Genomic DNA, 20,794 nt, shown 5'->3' on the forward strand with positions numbered 1-20,794 from the left:
TTTCTGCACATCTCAAGAACTAACCAACTAAATGGAACCAAATTTGGCAGGTTGATCTTTTAAGAGGTGAAAAATATGTCTAAATTTTTACGACACCCCTCCTTTTGCTATAAGGGAGGGGTCCCATAAAAATGAAAAACAAATTTCGCACAGCTCGAAAACCAATCAAGCAAATACAACCAAATTTGGCATGTAAATGTTTCCAGGGGTATCAATAATGTCCGTTATGGTTCGATACCCCATCCTCTTCTGGAAGGGAGGGGTTCCACACAAATGAAACACAGATTTCTTCGCATCTCAAAAACTATCAAAGCAAATGGAACCAAATTTGGCATGTGGATGTTTTTGGGAGTAACCAAATGTCCATATTGGTTCGACACCCCTTCCTGTTCTAGGAGGAAGGGGTTCCATACAAATGAAACACAAATTTCTGCACATCTCGAGTATTTACCAAGTAAGTGGAACCTAATTTGGAATGTGGATGTTTTTAGGGGTAAACAATATGCCCATTAGACTGGGACACGGTTATATGGGAAAAAGGCGATGGTGTTATTTTTTCGCTCCCATGCACTTTTCGTGTTCCTTATGGGTCCTATAACAACTGTGTAACTTTTCAGATCAATCGGTGAAACGCCCGATTTTTAAAGCTCCCATACGATTTTATATGGGAAAAACCACTTTTTCAAAACTTTTTCTATAGAGATGTCCAGTTGGCTCCTAAAAATATATCAATACATGATATTTATAGGAAATTTCGATCACTTTTCCCCACCCTAATATATATATATATATATATATATATATATATATATATATATATATATATATATATATATATATATATATATATATATATATATATATATATATATATATATATATATATATATATATATATATATATATATATATATATATATATATATATATATATATATATATATATATATATATATATATATATATATATATATATATATATATATATATATATATTTTATATAAATATAAAATTCAATAGGGTGTTATGAGGCAGCTAGACTTATCATTTGACAATAAATTTGTGGGAATCGGGTCAGCCATCTCTGAGAAAAGTGAATGAGTTCAAGTAGTCTTCGGATTATGATCCTTTTCATTGCTGGATTTCAAATTTTTGAATATAACAGGCAAAGTAATAGTCCGATTGCAAAACAAATCAATAGGGTCTTATGGGGCAACTAGACCTTCCATTTGAAACTGATTTTATGAAAATCGCTCCGGCCATCTCTGAGAAACATGAGTGAGATTAAACAGTCTTCAGAACACGTTTCTTTTCATAACTTTTGAACCACAATTTCAATCTTTAATTAATTCAAAATTTAAGGGTTTTTCAGGTAGCCCGTTCATTTAAAACCAATTTTGTTTCAATCGGTTGAGTGGTTTTAGAGATAATGATGTTTCATGATTTTTACATTTTGATACATAATCTCTAAACTAAAAATCCGATTACAATAAAATTGAACAGGTTCTTGTGGAACATCAAGACCTTTCATTTGAAATAAATTTCATGAAAATCGGTTCAGCCATCTCTGAGAAAAGTGAGTGAGAAAAATAATCTGCACATACACACACACATACTCACACACACACACCCACACACACACACACACACACACATACCGAAAATGCTCAGCTCGTCGAGCAGAGTCGAGTGATATATGCCATTCGGCCCTTCGGAGCACTTTTATACTTTTGGTTTTGCAAGTGCTATACCTTTCTAGGAGAAAGGCGAAACATCTACAACTTTGTCAAAGACACTATACCGATAAAATCAACCGTTTTGGCCCCAAAAATATTTATTATCCTCAAAAAATGGTGAGCGATCTTACCCCGCTGGTGGGCGGGCTTACCCCGGATGAAAAAGTTCTACACATTTTCAATTAATTTTTAAAATTAAAAAAAAAAGCTGGAAAATAAACAAAAATACTTCAGTTCTTATATTTTAATTGCGGGTATTGAATAGAAAAACCTCTCAGAGAAGAAAAAATTCACTTGCAGCCGCAACTTTTTTTCTATAAACAGAATTGCTTAAGGCGGTCTTACCCCGCTTACCCCTACTATAGAATGATGATCTGTTTGTTAAGGAATTATGTCTCTCCGTGGCGCTAGTGTATATGTATTTGGTAACAGCATACGAGTTGATACTGAAATAGGTAAAATGGTTTCTGTTACAAAATAGTCACGGGTACACTAGCACCACGTAGTGAGAAAATTCCAAACCAGACAGATCTTCATCTGAATGTACTCAATCACTTTCTCGACTTTGCTGAAGACATGATTGTTTTATATCCTAAGATCCTCGACTTGCAATTCATCTAACATGCACAGACTGGAAATGTACCACTTTTGCTCTCAACGAAATGGTGATTTGTTATTAACCTGATTATAAAAAAATGTTTATCGTTTTTTTTTCGATTTTTGAATGAAGAATGAAACACTGCTCTAAATGTCTTAAATGACATTTCGCACATGTACGGTATATGAGAGAACTGTTGTCCTTCATTTAAAAATCGAAGGACAAGGATAAAAAACTTTTTTATATCACGTTTTGCTCAGAAAATTGCACTCTTCCAATTGGTATATAAAAACCAGAAATCCGTGAAAAACTTTAGGACCAAATTTTAAACAGTTTACGTATGCTGCATTTTTTAGATATCTACTAACGCCTAATGAATCAAAGTAGCATAATTGGATCGTCCAAGAAATACGTTGAATAAATGAATAAATGTTTTGGCGTATTTTGAAGTGCAAATCTCAAATAACGTGTTTCATTTATTTTCATCTAAAAATAAGAAAACACCTCATTTTAAATATGTATTGGAAAAAGTTGTCCTGATTTTTAACCCCGACCAAATGGTAACCCTTTACACGCTTTTCGGCCATTCTGCTTATCAAAATAAATGAATATATGAAAACTGTTATTTATCAACTGTTTCTCAAATGAAAAATCATAAATAATTCTCGTTTTATTTTTCTTTCCACAGGAATGCCGGGGAAAAAAAATACTATAACATATCAATGCTGTCCCGAACCGTACGTTGATATAACGTTTACCATACAGATTCGAAGAAGAACGTTATATTATTTTTTCAACTTGATTGTGCCATGTGTCTTAATTTCATCGATGGCTCTGCTAGGTTTTACACTTCCACCGGACTCTGGGGAAAAATTAACTTTAGGTAAATAGATGAAAAAGCTGCATGCATTGGTGAAGTTTTACAATATCAAATGATGTTGTACATATATTACATACTCAAGCATCACATACTATAAATACAACCTCTTTTCAGCAATACTACTGCTAGGTAATAGATAATTTTCAGTAATTAACATGTAACAGATCAATTCCAACTATTCAGTATTTACATTAATTAGGTAGTCAAAAGTTAGGAGATGGGAGAGAAAAATTTATTCAAGGTTATGTAACTAGCCAAGTTCAAGTGTCCGGTGCGCAACCAAACCGAACCAAGCGAAAAAATCATCATTTCGAGTAGGGGAGGATTGTACAAAACGCACCAGTTGAGCATTTACAGCGCTTCTAATCATTTTAAAGTGACATTAAACGTGTAGGATGATTGTAGGATCGAAACAATGCATGTTCATGAAAAAGTTAATTCTAAAATGCTTGACTTCAATGTCTTTCATGGTAAAAATTACCATTGCCACCAAACAAACCCGTGACCAAAACGCACCACAACAAAGGCCAATATGCTTCAAAGCAGAAGGCGAAAGTTAGGGAAATAAATTGAAATACTCATAGTATTAAAAATTCCAAAAGTGTAAAGGTTAGAGGAATCACAGTTTTTTGTATTATTTCAAGTCAGTTAATCATGAAAGTTTATATAAAATTCATGACTAATTACATGTTGGACAGAGACAAAGCCAATAACGCAGTTTTTGAGTATTTTGGCCATTATGGCACACTTTTTAATATGAGAGCTGTAGAAAAGCGGGACTTTTATTAGAAAAGCAAAGAAATTCGTCATAAAAACCCACATGTGTAAGTATTTTAAGGAATTAATAGCATGGGCCTTCTTACCCAACTGGTGCGTCTTGTGTGGTTCTCCCCTAATCGGAAAAATAAATAACAGTGCGAAGAAAAAAACGGAATATCTTGAACAGAAATTTGTAGGCTAGTTATGATGCTTGAAACTTGCATTAAAATGAATGTTGAAAAATAACAATGGAAAAGTTCATTGTAATTAGTTATTAGGTTTGTCTTTCTACGACACTCTTACTGTTATAAACTTTTTTTCTTCCCCTTCCAATTTTCAACAATTTTGCAGGGGATTTAATTCAATGTAAAACAAAATTGCGCTTGGTTTGGTCTGGTCGCACGCCGACCAAGTGTGCATTTAAGTGTGAAAATCCTATTTAAGAGTAAAACAAAACGTTGGATTCTTTACATGGTACAAATGGAATTCTGATGTATTCATTGTATGTTTTCATTCTAGTTTTCTATGCCAAGATTTATACAGCACAAGATGCTTTTTCAAAGGAGCATTTCCATGTATGCTTACCGATACTTCACCGAGCAGTTTATAACAGTTTATTTTATATATACCCAGCGCCGGATTTAAGAGAAAAGAGAGACCCACGCAATAAAGGAATTTGTCATACAAAAGGCGATCAGTATGCCTAGAGTGAAAAAACGTGCTATTAAAAATTATAGCTTTTAAACCATCCCTGTGAATTTTGGTGCCCCTAATAAAAGTATGAGTGCATCAAAAATCCACAGAGTAATTGCTCGCCGGGTTCACAACTCCTACGTTTGCTCGCGGAAAAACTTATACAAGTCTCTGAAAAAGGTTATCTTTGTTAAGGGCACCCAAATTTACAAGAATGGTTAAAAAACCAGAATCTCTCATTTTTTCCAGTTTGAGCTTTAGGGTGAAACCGTATATATCTTATATTACATTAAAAATAATTTGTATAAAATTCAAAATAAAGAAGATAATTGCACCATTGAAACACTTTTGCACATTTGTATGACAAACTTTTCAGTTATTATTGTTTTCACCAAAATAGTTCAATTAAACAATATTTTATTTCGAAGTAAAAGCAACAGAGTTGTAATTCTTTATATTAGAAATTTATGTTAAATATTACGATTTCTTATAAGGTTTTTGAGTACGGTAAACCATAATATTAGAAATTATCAATTGGAAAAGCAACGCTTCACTGTGCCATGCTTTTTAAATTCACCAGTATCATTTGAAGAGAAACGTTTTGAAGCTCAACGTTCAATAAATAAAGACTAGACGAAAACTACGTAAAACTATTAAATTCATTAAATGGTCGGTATTAAGTCAGACCGGACCAAGTGACATTTTGGTTATTTCGAGAAAAACGAGTTTGAAGTTAACTACACTGTGAATTTAGAAGATTTCCACATTTCCGCGTAATTTTGGTATTATGAGCTAGAGTTATTCTTTGACTGTATCATGTAATGTGACAATTAAGAAAAACAGCGTTATGAATTCGACAATGACCGGTAACATAACTGATTAGGTGAAGTTGGTCCACTCTGACTGAACAAAAGAATGATATGTAATAGTTAATTGTGACTGATCAATTGAAAAAATATTTGTAGCCAATTAATCGAACAGTTAAAATCGAACAGTAAAAAGTTTTAAAATTTTATTTTTTGCTTCTTCAGCACCAAAAATAACACAAATTATATAAAATGTAATTGAACAAACTCAATGAATGTTTTCGTAACCATCCTCTCTCACTTAATTATCATTTTTATCAACCTTTTCAGGATATGATTCCTTGGTAGAATCGTTATTCTTGAGGTCGGAATCACTATTATAATCGGAACTTGTTTCTAAAAATGAAAATTTTTGTGTTACTTACACTAAAGACTAACATTTTCTCGTTATATGTTCAATCATAGTGGACCATTTACACTTTTTTCTTTTACTGGTAAAGCTTACCGTTTGGCTAATGGGTTCAGGAACTTTTTTATAAGGTGCCTGGCAGCTTTGAAATCAACTTATGCTGACTTAAAACCAATGCGAATAATTTCGGTAATTACAACTTTTTTCTGCTTGGCACATAGTCCACTCTGTCTGAATACTATAAAGCGTGATATGTGGTCAGCGTAGCGATAGCAAAATTCGTTAAAAAATACATTCAAGTACATTTCTGTGTGTAAAACATACATGATCCCGATGAATGATGGAAGAAAGTATCCTTTAATAAAGAGTAATCCAAAAAATCGCTTGAATATTCGTCTATTTGCTGATTTTTACCAACATGTGACTGGGTTGTAGTTGCCAATAACCTAACACTTGGTTCGTTCTGACTGCACACTATGATTGCTTTTCTTTGATCATTCAGAAAAAATATGCCACAAGTTTTGCTATTTGCGAGATAAATCAACTCTGGTTGTTGTGTGATGTAGCTTAAGTAAGTCTTGATTCGATGCTATCATCAACTCGTTTTTTCCAATTTTGCGACTTGGTCCGGTCTGACTTAACACTGACCAAATTAGGTAAACATCCCAGCATCCATTATTGTCATTTAAATTAGTTTAATCATCCCTAGGCAAAACTAAGGAAAATTTTTTAAGGAGAGTTATAGCTTATATAACGTTCGATGAGAAAGGTGAAACAGTCGTTTGTGTAAATTGACATTTCCGGCTTAAATTCAACTTTACATAGGGTATTGGCTCTATTATCGTCAGGTTTTACCTATTATCGTCCGGGGGGTAATGAAGTCATAGAGAACTAATATTTTGCAGAGAGGTACTCTGCATTATGAAGAACCATCATGCATGAAACTAACGCTCTAGGACATCATTTACCCCCCGGACGATTATAGGTAAATAGGCTTCCTGAAAGCACCGCGATGAAATCTGAAATTTCTCTCTTTCGAGACACTGTACTATGGTGTACTTTCTCACACGTATGGTCATCACGCACAATAATTCTATAGAAACATTTCAAAAGGTCCTATCTGCTTTGATCGATTTTCTGATCGATCACTTTCATTCAATCACCACAACTTATTAAACACCTTTTATGACACGTTATTCGCACCACTTGATAGCGGAGGGATCTCTCTAACCTTGTGAACGAAAACCACGCTTGGGAAAGTTACTAAAGTTGAGCCATTACCAAAATGAAAGAACGCTCCTGAAAAACGATGAAAGCAGATAGGATGTTTATCTAGAATTATACAGCAGAGCTATCTGCGGTGTGTTTTACAGTTTGTTTCTTGAGCATGGCAGAAGAGGAAAAGAGATTGGGAGAAAAAAAATACACTGCGTTGCTCGTGCCGGTCGAGTTTACTCTGGTCGAATTCGTTTTCGTGGTGTAGCTACACGAGGACTACACTTTTGTCCGGTAGGTTTTTTTTTCACTTTCGGGACTACTCGCCAGTGGACACTGACGTGTACTTCTGCGTTTTCTCTCCCCCTCTTGTTTCTATCAGATGTGGGGTGAGCTGGAAGAGTGTTTATCTCTCTGGAAGTTGTTTGAGACACTTTTGAGGGGAGAAAGAAACAGTGTAGTGAAAGCATTTTCTACACGTAGGCACATACTGAAAGGGAAGTGCTCGGTGAATTTTTTCTCCGCTCTTTCCACATACTGAGGAGAATGACAAGCATGGTTATACCACAAACAAACAAATCAAAACAATGTCCGCTGTTCTTCAAACTTCCGCTTTTAAACCAGGAAATTGCAGAAAAATGAATCATCACGGCTATTTACTGCTTTCCTGCCACTGCTTCTGCTGTTGTTGCTGCAATACCACTGAAAACTGAAAGACCGTTATATCATAAATTTTATATGCATAACAATTTGGTATGATTAGCGACTGATCGACGAGTTATTGATGCTGTAGACTTCACGCGCAGCGATGTAAAAATATAAGCAACAAAATCAAATATGGAAGGCGATACCTTGATAGAAAGCAGTTTCACATAAAATTCTAGCAAAATCAAACGGACAAATGTCGAAAACATTTGTTAACTATGTGGTGCTTTTGGAAGCGATATATTATACCTACGTGATCATTTTTCAGTAGGGCGAAATTTTATTATAACACCCAAAAAATTACAGATATCTCGTATTATAAGTTTGCCGGAATTAGAAAAATTGAAAGATAGTGAAACGAATAAAAAACAAGGTGGATGTGTTATCTTAAGAAACTTGACTTTGAGACCTGAAAGCTTTAAAATTAGATTCAAACTCAAATAACTGAACATGTTTCAGTAATATTAGTACAAACCTGTATGTATTTTGAAATCTCTGTTTATCTTCTAGTCAAAATTGCTAGAATATTGGAAATCCGTTCAGAATGACTGAGTTAAAAAAAAGTTGTATGCACTGAGGTCCAGGAAACCGTATTTTGACCATAACTTCAGATTTTGGGGGTGTTTGGAAAATTTCTAGTATGAGCGAATGTTACACTCAACAAGACTTACAATCTACACTAGGTCACTTCAGAAGTTCTTGGATTTTTTTTTTCATTTGTAGCACAGTGTAATTTATATTTGCACTTAAAAAGTTGAGTATTTTTCATGAGCGAAAATTTTTTAGACTTAAAACCATTTTTCCAAAACGGCGTACACATTACTTCCGTTCTACAAATAGTCATTTTATCTAAATAAATTAAGCTGTCAAGAAACGACTATATGTGTATACGAAAATTCAGACCATTTCCTAAGTCTGAATTTACGTATACATATCATATAGGGTATCAAACGTCTTTGTCAGTGTTTTCCTTCGGCAGGTTTTCTGCAGCAATCATATGCAAAAGACTGCCGAAGAAAACCACTGACGAAGACGTTCGATACCCTATTGAAAAAAAAGCAAAAAGAAATTTCAGATACTACGCTGCTTGAATTGATTTCACAAACAAAAGAGTACAAAATTAAAACGTCATGTTTTTCATTTAAAATTAGGTTTTTTAGCAAGACAAATCATTTGTCTTGAACTTTTCTGAAAAAATCAAATCCAATCTCGTTGATGACTAAGAATAAATTATGTTATATTGATTGTATGTTTCAATAAAATTATGGTTGTTGCTATAGAACTACAAATAACTGATAAAAAAGCGTAAACTTATAAAAAAACCTGAAATTTTTCAAACCTAATATTGAAATATATCAAAAATGGACGCATGTAGAAAGTTTTCCACCAAGAGTTTTATGATTTGGAAATTACTATTGAAATCATACTGCATCATTGAAATTTGGTTATTCCAAAAAATGCTTAAATTAAAAAAAAATCTTTATAACTTAACTTTTAAGGAAAAAAAATTATCTCAAGCTTCTCCATCCAGAAATTTCTATTAAAAGATTCGAAATAATTTCAAATATTGACAAAAAACAATTTGTGTGGAAAAATAATTCTTTTTTTAAATTAAAGAATAATTTAGAGCATAAACTTGGACTGAAAATAACTCGAGAACCGATGCATTTGGAATATTAACTACCATGAGCTTTTTAATTTAAAATGTATATCGGAATCTTTTAAAATCATTAAAATGCAATTTGCAAAATGGTGAAATTAGATTTTTTGAAAAAAAAAAAAAAATACTACAAGGTATGCAGCCCTAGGGTTGTATGAAATGGTGACGTGAAACTAAAGGTTACAGAATCAGCAAACAGAATCAATTTGTTTGTTCAGTGACTAACGGTTTTTATTCTCAGCCTCCTCTTATATGTTTTTAGAAAAATATTACACAACACTGGAAAAAAATTCGTTTACAACTGGTGATATTATGTCTGATTTTTTTTTTCTGCAAACAACATTTATTTGACACAGCACAAGCGTAATCAGAATAACCTCTATTTAAATTTTATAATTTAAAATTTAAACCTCTGGTTAAATCGAATTTTATGAACTATATGAATTTTACTCTGAAAATAATTTCGAAGCCGTTGCACAGGTTCACTAATAGGGAAACATAAGGGGCATGTTCTACTAAATTATCAACAAGTTCCAGCAAAGAAAAGCGTGAAAATCAACAATTACAACGTAGTTAAGGTTTAAAAAGAATGATTTTTTTTCTGCTTGACAAGTCTTTTTTATTTGCCGACAATCACATGCACTGTGTTACAAAGATATATTAGATACGTATTTTATTTGTAAAATTGAAGAATTATCACATAACAATGTTTAAATGTAAAAAACATTCTGAATAAATCTTAGTAAATGGGCAAAAAATTTACAAATCTTCACCGGTCTTATTCTTCTATCAATTTGTTTTTTTAGGTACTTACTCTTTCGAAATTATTCCGATCACGATTATATAGGTAGTGAATATCGGGATGAAATGAAATAAAAATAACTTATAACCGTTGCAGATGTTCAATTCTTGTTAAGCAATTTATGGTTTTCATGATAACCATATTCATGAGATAAACTTTCAATCACCATCAGCAGCAGTATTGCAGTATTTCCTCGATTGCACGCGAATAGAAGCCGTGTACCACTGCAACGATAGACGACGAGAGACCAGCGCACACTGCATAGTGGTCCAATAAGGCAAAAAGTTGAACTTAACTCCATAGCGCCTTTCACCTTCATTCTAGCTTAATAGAGTCTTTGGAACAATTGTTTGTATAAATGACCCGCATTATCGCAAATCGTCAAAAAGTATGAAAAGATTACTATACCAAAAATAAAGAAATTAATTTTTTGTGTGTTAAGAGATAGAAGAATAGTTTATTCAGCAAAGTTGTAGAAGATTCAAAAATATGAAACACAAAACACACATTTTTGCCAAAAGCCATATATCTCCAGGACTTTTCCTTACGAAGTTATATCATATTTTAGCTTATTATTTTGATAATTTCAAAAACGTATAGGTTAAAAACGGGCAAGTGGAATCATGGTGTTAATACTTTTTCTTGAAGTTAAGTTAAAGTACTATAAAGACCTGTAGGTTCCATTTGTCCCAATCCACCCATATTAGAGTACGGCGAGCATATGTTACAGTATGTTTTCATATATCAAATATACTATCCTTTTGTGTTGAGATAGAGGATTGGTCAATTCGGCAAAGTTTTAGAACGTGCAAATATATGAATCTTTGCTTAACAAACAATTTTTTTATCTTCATTGAGTACAGAGTTACAGAGTATTTTCTGTAAAAGTTACCTAAAAGTTAATTTTTTGCACTTAACTTTTGATAGCTACATTTTACAAGAAAATGTTGTTCTCAAAAAAAATTTGGGCACACAAAACAGATGTTTTTGTTGGAGGCCACATATCTCCAGGACTCTTTCTTACAAAGTTATAGTATGTTTTAGCTCATTTTTTCGATAACTTTAAGAACGTATAAAGTAAAAAGGGGCAAGTAAAATCATGATGTTAATACTTTTTATCAAAGTTTGGCTCGAGTGCTCAGAACTGTCATAAGTCCCAATCCACCCAATTTTTATTCTATACGTTGTTGAAGTTATCGAAAAAAAATGTTGAAATGTGCTAGAACTTTGTAAGGAACAGTCCTGGAGATGTGTGGCTTTCAATAAAAACGTGTGTTTTGTATGCCCAAATGCTTTTTTAGAACAAAGTTTTTCTTGTAAAATGTATCTTACAAAACTTAAGTACAAAAAACTAACTTTTAAGTAACTTTAATAGAATATACGCTGTAACTCTGTACCCAATGAAGGTAGGAATTTTATTTGTTCAGATAAGTTTCATATTTTTGCACGTTTGCCGAATGAACCATTCCTGTATCTCTTTACACAAAAAAGTTAGTGTTTTTGATATATGAAAACCTACTATAACATATGTTCGCTGTACTCTAATATGGGTGGATTGGGACAAATGGAACCTAAAGGAGTTTATAGAACTTTAGTCTAACTTCAAGGAAAAGTATTGATATCATGATTCCACTTGCCCCTTTTTAACCAATACGTTCTTGAAGTTATTGAAAAAATAAGCTGAAATATGATTTAACTTTGTAAGAAAAAGTCCTGGAGATATATGACCTATGGTGAAAATGTGTGTTTTGTGTGCCTTTACAATTCCTCCAAAAAATACTTACTTTTACTTTTACTTTGTTGGCTAACGGACCGTTCACCGGTCTAGGGCCGAACGAATTAGAGATTTCCAGCTTCTTCTGTCTTGGGCAGCCGTTCTCCAGTCGCCCCGTACACCAGCAGATCGTGCATCTTCTTCCACCGCGTGCGAGGTTTACGGAGTCGACGGACTCTTCCTGATTCTCAACTGAAGATAGTTTTGGTGGCTCTTTCGTCAGGCATCCTGGCTACATGTCCAGCCCACTGAAGCCTGCCCCGCTGTATTACCTTCACTATATCAGCATGTTTGTATACCTGGTACAACTCGTGATTCATGCGTCTGCGCCACACTCCATATTCCAGTTTACCGCCAAGTATCGATCGCAGAACTTTACGCTCGAAAACTCCGAGCACTCGTCGATCAGCTTCCTTCAGCGTCCATGCTTCATGTCCGTAAAGGGCCACCGGGAGTATCAGCGTCCTATACAGCGCTAGTTTTGTGCGAGTTTGCAAACTACGGGACCTTAACTGGTTACGCAGTTCGTAGAAAGCCCTGTTCGCAGCTGCAACTCGTCGTTTCACTTCACGGCTCATATCGTTGTCACATGTCACAAGCGTACCAAGATAAACGAATTCGTCAACCACTTCAAATCGTTCCCCATCTATCTCCACCTCAGCACCAACACCACGGGGACTCCCACGCTCTCTGCCAGCTACCATGTACCTCGTTTTGGCAGACTGAATGAGACGTCCCAATCTCGCTGCTTCCCTCTTAAAAGGTACGAAGGCCTCCTCCACGGCCTTACGGTTGATACCGATGATATCGATGTCGTCCGCAAAACCAAGAAGCATGTGATATTTCGTGATGATCGTACCGTTTCTTTCGACGTTTGCTCTTCGTACTGCACCCTCAAGAGCGATGTTAAACAGTAGGTTGGAGAGCGCACCCCCTGTTTCAGTCCATCCAACGTTACGAACGCGGCTGATGTCTCGCCAGCTATCCGCACGCACGATAATGATCCCTCCAGTGTCATACGACTCAGCTTAATTTGTTTCTTAGGGAAACCGTGTTCCAGCATGATCTGCCACAGCTCGTTTCTTTTCACTGAGTCGTATGCCGCCCTTAAGTCCACAAACAGATGGTGGATCGGTAAGTTGTACTTCCGGAACTTATCGAGGATCTGTCGCAGGGTGAAGATTTGATCCGTCTTGGAACGCCTCTGTCGAAAACCAGCCTGGTATTCGCCAACAAAGAATTCCGTTAACGGTCTCAATCTGAAGAACAGGATACGGGAGAGCACTTTATATGCGGAGTTGCGCAACGTTATCCCTCGATAGTTGCCACAATCCAATCGATGACCCTTCTTATAGATAGGGCATATGAGGCCTTCCAACCAGTCGTTCGGCATTTGTTCATCCTCCCAGATCCTTAGTATTATCTGATGGATCGCATAGTACAGCCGCTCGCTTCCCGCTTTTAGAAGTTCGGCCGGGATACCGTCCTTCCTATCGGCCTTACCGTTTTTCAGCTCACTAATCGCCTTTTTCACCTCCTCCTGTGTTGGTGGCTCCACAGCTTGTTCGTCACTCATAATCGTCATCCTGTTCCTGCTCTGCTAATCCGGCTCCTCACCGTTCAATAGCGCTTTAAATGCTCCTTCCACCTGGCTGCAGCCGTCGGTTTATCAGTAAGCAGGCTGCCGTCCTTGCCATAACACATGACCGGCACAGGGAAATTTCTGCTTCTGACTCTGTTGACAGTTCTATAGAATCTCCGCACGTCGTTTTGAGCATAACTGTCCTCTGCGCTGGCGAGCACCTGCTCCTCGTACTCGCGCTTCTTCCGACGGTGGGTTCTATTTTCGGCAGCTCTTGCCACCCTGTACCTCTCTCTGTTCTGACGCGTAGGTTCTTCTCATCTGTTACTCTCTGGCACTCTGCATCGAACCAGCCATTAGGCTGTCTTCCAAGCGTCGTACCTATCACCTCTCTCGCAGTCGTTTCAATGGCGCCGTGGATACTGCTCCACAGCCCATTTATGTCTTCCACTCCTTCCTCCTGCTGTTCTGCGATCCGTTGATCCAACTCTCTGGCGTATCCTGCTGCCAGACCATCAGCTTTCAACCGCTGAATGTTGAAACGCGTCGTCCTCTCTGTGCAAGATTTCAGCACGTTCGACAACTGTGCGCGAATCTTACAAATAACGCGATAATGGTCAGAGTCAATGTTTGGTCCCCGAAAAGACATCATCGTCAGTTACATCCGAAAATTGCCGACCGTCAATCAGTACGTGATCGATCTGGGAGCAGGCTTCTCCATTTGGATGTGTCCAGGTGTGTTTCCGAATATTCAAACGTGGAAAATAGGAGCTACATATGGCCATTCCTCTGGAGTGGAGGCTATGCCTTCCAATGACCGGACGGAAGAATTCCTCCCTCCCAACCTGTGCGTTTGCGTCTCCGATGACGACTTTTACGTCGTGTTTTGGGCACTCGTCATAGGCTCAAGCTTGTCATAGAACTCATCTTCGACTTCATCGGATTTGTCGTTTGTTGGTGCGTAGGTGTTGATTAAACTGTAGTTGAAGAATTTTTCCCTAATCCTCAACACGCATATAGGGTCATCTACGGGCCTCCACCGGATGACTCTTGTTTTCTGATTTCCCAGCACTACGAAACCGACGCCCCGTTCCGCAGCTTTGCCGCCACTGTAGTAGATGAAAGAAGCGCGTGCAATAGGGTCTACTGCACGGAATTCCCTTTCTTCGGAATTTGGCCAACGAACCTCCTGAATCACTGCGATTTCAACTCCCTGCCGCTGTAGTTCTCGAGCAAGCAAGCCAGCCCGCGCTGGTTCATTGAGAGACCGGACGTTCCAAGTACCCAATTTCCAATCGTTTAGCTTAATCTTTTTCCGTGTTTGTAGCCTAGGTCTTTGTCGATTGATCCGTTCCGTATTTCTAAATTCGTTGTTCGTGGTTTATGAAAGGTTTCGGTATGCTACCTCACCAGGGTCGCGATACCTACATCCTGATGATGGGGCTGCCATCTTAGGTGTAGCTGGCGGGATACAGCATTCCATAGTTCAGCCGCCCGCTCCGGGTCAGACGCTGTTGTACGCCGCCCCTATGGGGATACAGCCGCGTACGACCCCCTTCCCAGTCAGCATACGACCATAGTTTCCACCGGGGTTGGTTACCCGATCTATGCTAAGGTTACTCGTATTCCGGTTTGCACCACGTGGAGGTTTGCACCACGTGGTGAATGGCCACATTAGGGTCTCAAGTTACACGTGTCCAGTCATTTGCCAACCTCCTCCAAACAATACTTCCGTGTAAAATGCAACTAACAAAAGTTAAGTACAAAAAACTAACTTCTAAGAAAGTTCCACGTAATATACTTTATAACTTTGTACCGAAAGAAGATCGGATTTTCATTTGTTTAACAAAGTTTCATATTTTTGAATCGTCAATGTTCTACAATGTTGTTAGTTATAACAAAACAAACAATGTCTACGAAGAAAGTTTATTTTTATCTCACATATTTCTCTCGTTTTTATTAGAACAATGCAAAATTTTTTAACAGATATCTTCAAAATCTGCAAATATCTGCAGACTAAACCATTTCTATATTAAAGTATAACTAAAATATCGTTCAATCCAGATATAGGCATTTGTCTCTCGCTGTCTCCTGTGTTTATATCTGTTAGTAAATTGGTGCTTTATTTTAATAGAAATCTTCAATAACTAAATAATTATAAGAGATAAAAATAAGCTTCCTTCGGTGAACTCGTGTGTTTTATTATACCGTAAAACATTGTAGAACATTGAAAAATTTTAGAAAATCACTAGAAAAAGTCATATTGAAAAATATATTTTTAGGGGCACTAAAGGAATCTTAACAATAGCTTATTTAAATTGGCAGATAGAAATATGGTGTCTTCAATAAAGTTATTCGTTATAAAATATGCTAAAACTCTCAGCAAAGTGGATTTTTATATGCGAAAATGTGAAAAATAAAATTCGTTTTTGTCTTTTGGGTGGGTTAATCACAAAATTCTAACTTTCACAATATTAAGAATAATTAATAAAACAACTTTACTGAAGACACTGTGACTCCAAACTCAATTTTTTTTTTGAGTAAAAAAGTAATTAGTGTGAATTAGTGCATTATTCAAGTAGAAATCGTCAATAACTAAACTAAAAAAATATGGGAGATAAAAATAAACTACCTTCGAAGAAATTGTTCGTTTTATTTTAGGAAACAATATTACAGAACATTGAAAAATTGTAGAAAATCACTTTTAAAAGTTATATCGAAAGAACTGATTTTTAGTGGTAATCTGTAGAAAACTCCATATAAGTCCATTAAAATAGGCAGATAGAAGTATAGTGTCTCTGATAAAGTTGTTTCTTATGAAATGTGCTACAACTTTGCCGAACACGATGAATTTTTATATGAAAAAATGGAAAAAAAACTAAAATTCTCTTTTCACTGTTAAGTGGATTCATTACAAAACTGTAGCTTCTATAATATGGAGAATAATTAATGGAACAACTTTGCTGAAGACACTATGGACGGATTTCATCCCAAATCGTCTCAAGGATTGGCAGCACCCTCTCCGAATTGGTTGAAACTTTTTGGGTGTGAAGACATCACCTAATTAAGCATCTCTGCATACTTACTTTTTCCAAAATTAGCCTAGACTGTCTTCTGAAAAGGGCGAAATTTTTTTGCCGATTTTTTGTGAATCAATATAATTCAAAAACGTTAAATTCTACAAAAAAGTGTTCTATAAGTATCTTTTAGGAAATTGTCTGAATTTTCATTAAAAATATGGAAAAAATTATATATCAAGTCCTACACTGGAAAAAATGGAATTTAAACACAAAACATCGATTTAAAAAAAATCGTCATCCCCGAGTTGGCTAAAAAATTTTTTTTGGTGAAAGACAACTTTGTGGGATACATTTCGTTCATACATCGCAACTTGAGCATATTTAAGGAAAAAAAGTTATTCTCAAAAATAAAAAATTAAAATGCAAACTAAAACTAAGGTATATAATTTTTTCAGTGTAAAACAACCTGATAGAATTAGGTGATGTCTTCACACCCAAAAAGTTTTAACCAATTCGGAGAGGGTGCTGCCAACCGCGGGTTCATTTGACGCGAAATCCGTCTATGGCTCTAAAATCAAGTTTTCTGGGTCAAAATAATTTCGATCACGTTTTTGCAGCTTTGGAAACAGTGTTACTGTGCAGTGGGGCGACTTCATACAAAGGCTGGCCAAGCCAAGAAAAAGGCGATAAATGCTACAAAAACTTGGTATTTACATAATTTTGGGGCGCTGAACACGATTTTTTCATCCATTTTTTGTTCATCATCATCATCTTTCGCTGTGGTTTCTGAAATCTCCTGTTGAATTGTTTTCAGAAAATTTGAAATTCATTACAATTATCAGCAGGAAAAATTTCGTTCGCTGCTATTTTCATTTCTTCTAGATATTGTCGATGATTCATTGTTTCATATATATATATATATATATATATATATATATATATATATATATATATATATATATATATATATATATATATATATATATATATATATATATATATATATATATATATATATATATATATATATATATATATATATATATATATATATATATATATATATATATATATATATATATATATATATATATATGAAACAATGAATCATCGACAATATCTAGAAGAAATGAAAATAGCAGCGAACGAAATTTTTCCTGCTGATAATTGTAATGAATTTCAAATTTTCTGAAAACAATTCAACAGGAGATTTCAGAAACCACAGCGAAAGATGATGATGATGAACAAAAAATGGATGAAAAAATCGTGTTCAGCGCCCCAAAATTATGTAAATACCAAGTTTTTGTAGCATTTATCGCCTTTTTCTTGGCTTGGCCAGCCTTTGTATGAAGTCGCCCCACTGCACAGTAACACTGTTTCCAAAGCTGCAAAAACGTGATCGAAATTATTTTGACCCAGAAAACTTGATTTTAGAGCCATAGACGGATTTCGCGTCAAATGAACCCGCGGTTGGCAGCACCCTCTCCGAATTGGTTAAAACTTTTTGGGTGTGAAGACATCACCTAATTCTATCAGGTTGTTTTACACTGAAAAAATTATATACCTTAGTTTTAGTTTGCATTTTAATTTTTTATTTTTGAGAATAACTTTTTTCCTTAAATATGCTCAAGTTGCGATGTATGAACGAAATGTATCCCACAAAGTTGTCTTTCACCAAAAAAAAATTTTTAGCCAACTCGGGGATGACGATTTTTTTTAAATCGATGTTTTGTGTTTAAATTCCATTTTTTCCAGTGTAGGACTTGATATATAATTTTTTCCATATTTTTAATGGAAATTCAGACAATTTCCTAAAAGATACTTATAGAACACTTTTTTGTAGAATTTAACGTTTTTGAATTATATTGATTCACAAAAAATCGGCAAAAAAATTTCGCCCTTTTCAGAAGACAGTCTAGGCTAATTTTGGAAAAAGTAAGTATGCAGAGATGCTTAATTAGGTGATGTCTTCACACCCAAAAAGTTTCAACCAATTCGGAGAGTGTGCTGCCAATCCTTGAGACGATTTGGGATGAAATCCGTCCATAGTGTCTTCAGCAAAGTTGTTCCATTAATTATTCTCCATATTATAGAAGCTACAGTTTTGTAATGAATCCACTTAACAGTGAAAAGAGAATTTTAGTTTTTTTTCCATTTTTTCATATAAAAATTCATCGTGTTCGGCAAAGTTGTAGCACATTTCATAAGAAACAACTTTATCAGAGACACTATACTTCTATCTGCCTATTTTAATGGACTTATATGGAGTTTTCTACAGATTGCCACTAAAAATCAGTTCTTTCGATATAACTTTTAAAGTGATTTTCTACAATTTTTCAATGTTCTGTAATATTGTTTCCTAAAATAAAACGAACAATTTCTTCGAAGGTAGTTTATTTTTATCTCCCATATTTTTTTAGTTTAGTTATTGACGATTTCTACTTGAATAATGCACTAATTCACACTAATTACTTTTTCACTCAAAAAAAATTGAGTTTGGAGTCACAGTGTCTTCAGTAAAGTTGTTTTATTAATTATTCTTAATATTGTGAAAGTTAGAATTTTGTGATTAATCCACCCAAAAGACAGAAACGAATTTTATTTTTCTCATTTTCGCATATAAAAATCCACTTTGCTGAGAGTTTTAGCATATTTTATAACGAATAACTTTATTGAAGACACCATATTTCTATCTGCCAATTTAAATAAGCTATTGTTAAGATTCCATTAGTGCCCCTAAAAATATATTTTTCAATATGACTTTTTCTAGTGATTTTCTAAAATTTTTCAATGTTCTACAATGTTTTACGGTATAATAAAACACACGGGTTCACCGAAGGAAGCTTATTTTTATCTCTTATAATTATTTAGTTATTGAAGATTTCTATTAAAATAAAGCACCAATTTACTAACAGATATAAACACAGGAGACAGCGAGAGACAAATGCCTATATCTGGATTGAACGATATTTTAGTTATACTTTAATATAGAAATGGTTTAGTCTGCAGATATTTGCAGATTTTGAAGATATCTGTTAAAAAATTTTGCATTGTTCTAATAAAAACGAGAGAAATATGTGAGATAAAAATAAACTTTCTTCGTAGACATTGTTTGTTTTGTTATAACTGACAACATTGTAGAACATTGACGCTTCAAAAATATGAACTTTGTTAAACAAATGAAAATCCGATCTTCTTTCCGTACAAAGTTATAAAGTATATTACGTGGAACTTTCTTAAAAGTTAGTTTTTTGTACTTAACTTTTGTTAGTTGCATTTTACACGAAAGTATTGTTTGGAGGAGGTTGGCAAATGGCTGGACACGTGTAACTTGAGACCCTAATGTGGCCATTCACCTCTGTCCAGCAACTCCTATCCCAACCTCCACGTGGTGCAAACCGGAATACGAGTAACCTTAGCATAGATCGGGTAACCAACCCCGGTGGAAACTATGGTCGTATGCTGACTGGGAAGGGGGTCGTACGCGGCTGTATCCCCATAGGGGCGGCGTACAACAGCGTCTGACCCGGAGCGGGCGGCTGAATTATGGAATGCTGTATCCCGCCAGCTACACCTAAGATGGCAGCCCCATCATCAGGATGTAAGTATCGCGACCCTGGTAAGGTAGCATACCGAAACCTTTCATAAACCACGAACAACGAATTTAGAAATACGGAACGGATCAATCGACAAAGACCTAGGCTACGAACACGGAAAAAGATTAAGCTAAACGATTGGAAATTGGGTACTTGGAACGTCCGGTCTCTCAATGAACCAGCGCGGGCTGGCTTGCTTGCTCGAGAACTACAGCGGCAGGAAGTCGAAATCGCAGCGATTCAGGAGGTTCGGTGGCCAAATTCCGAATATATATATATATATATATATATATATATATATATATATATATATATATATATATATATATATATATATATATATATATATATATATATATATATATATATATATATATATATATATATATATATATATATATATATATATATATATATATATATATAATATATATATATATATATATATATATATATATATATATATATATATATATATATATATATATATATATATATATATATATAATATATATAATATATAATAAAATATATAATATATATACAGAGCTGCGGAAA

At 34.9% G+C, this 20,794-nt stretch overlaps 1 protein-coding gene across 4 annotated transcripts in view; it reads left to right on the top strand.

The window, feature by feature from the left end:
- Window positions 1–20,794, top strand: part of LOC129727470 (CHRNA7-FAM7A fusion protein) — a 519,941-nt gene that overhangs the window by 293,318 nt on the left and 205,829 nt on the right. For all 4 annotated transcript variants that reach the window (XR_008728530.1, XM_055685335.1, XM_055685337.1 and 1 more), the window contains one exon: window positions 3,024–3,218. Coding sequence is in view for 3 of the 4 variants with exons in the window: in XM_055685335.1 (XP_055541310.1) it covers window positions 3,024–3,218 (195 nt within the window). In the remaining variant the exon portion in view is untranslated. The remainder of the gene's footprint in view (window positions 1–3,023; window positions 3,219–20,794) is intronic.

The sequence above is a fragment of the Wyeomyia smithii genome, chromosome 3 (assembly GCF_029784165.1).
Source record: "Wyeomyia smithii strain HCP4-BCI-WySm-NY-G18 chromosome 3, ASM2978416v1, whole genome shotgun sequence".
NCBI classification, from domain to species: Eukaryota; Metazoa; Arthropoda; class Insecta; order Diptera; family Culicidae; genus Wyeomyia; species Wyeomyia smithii.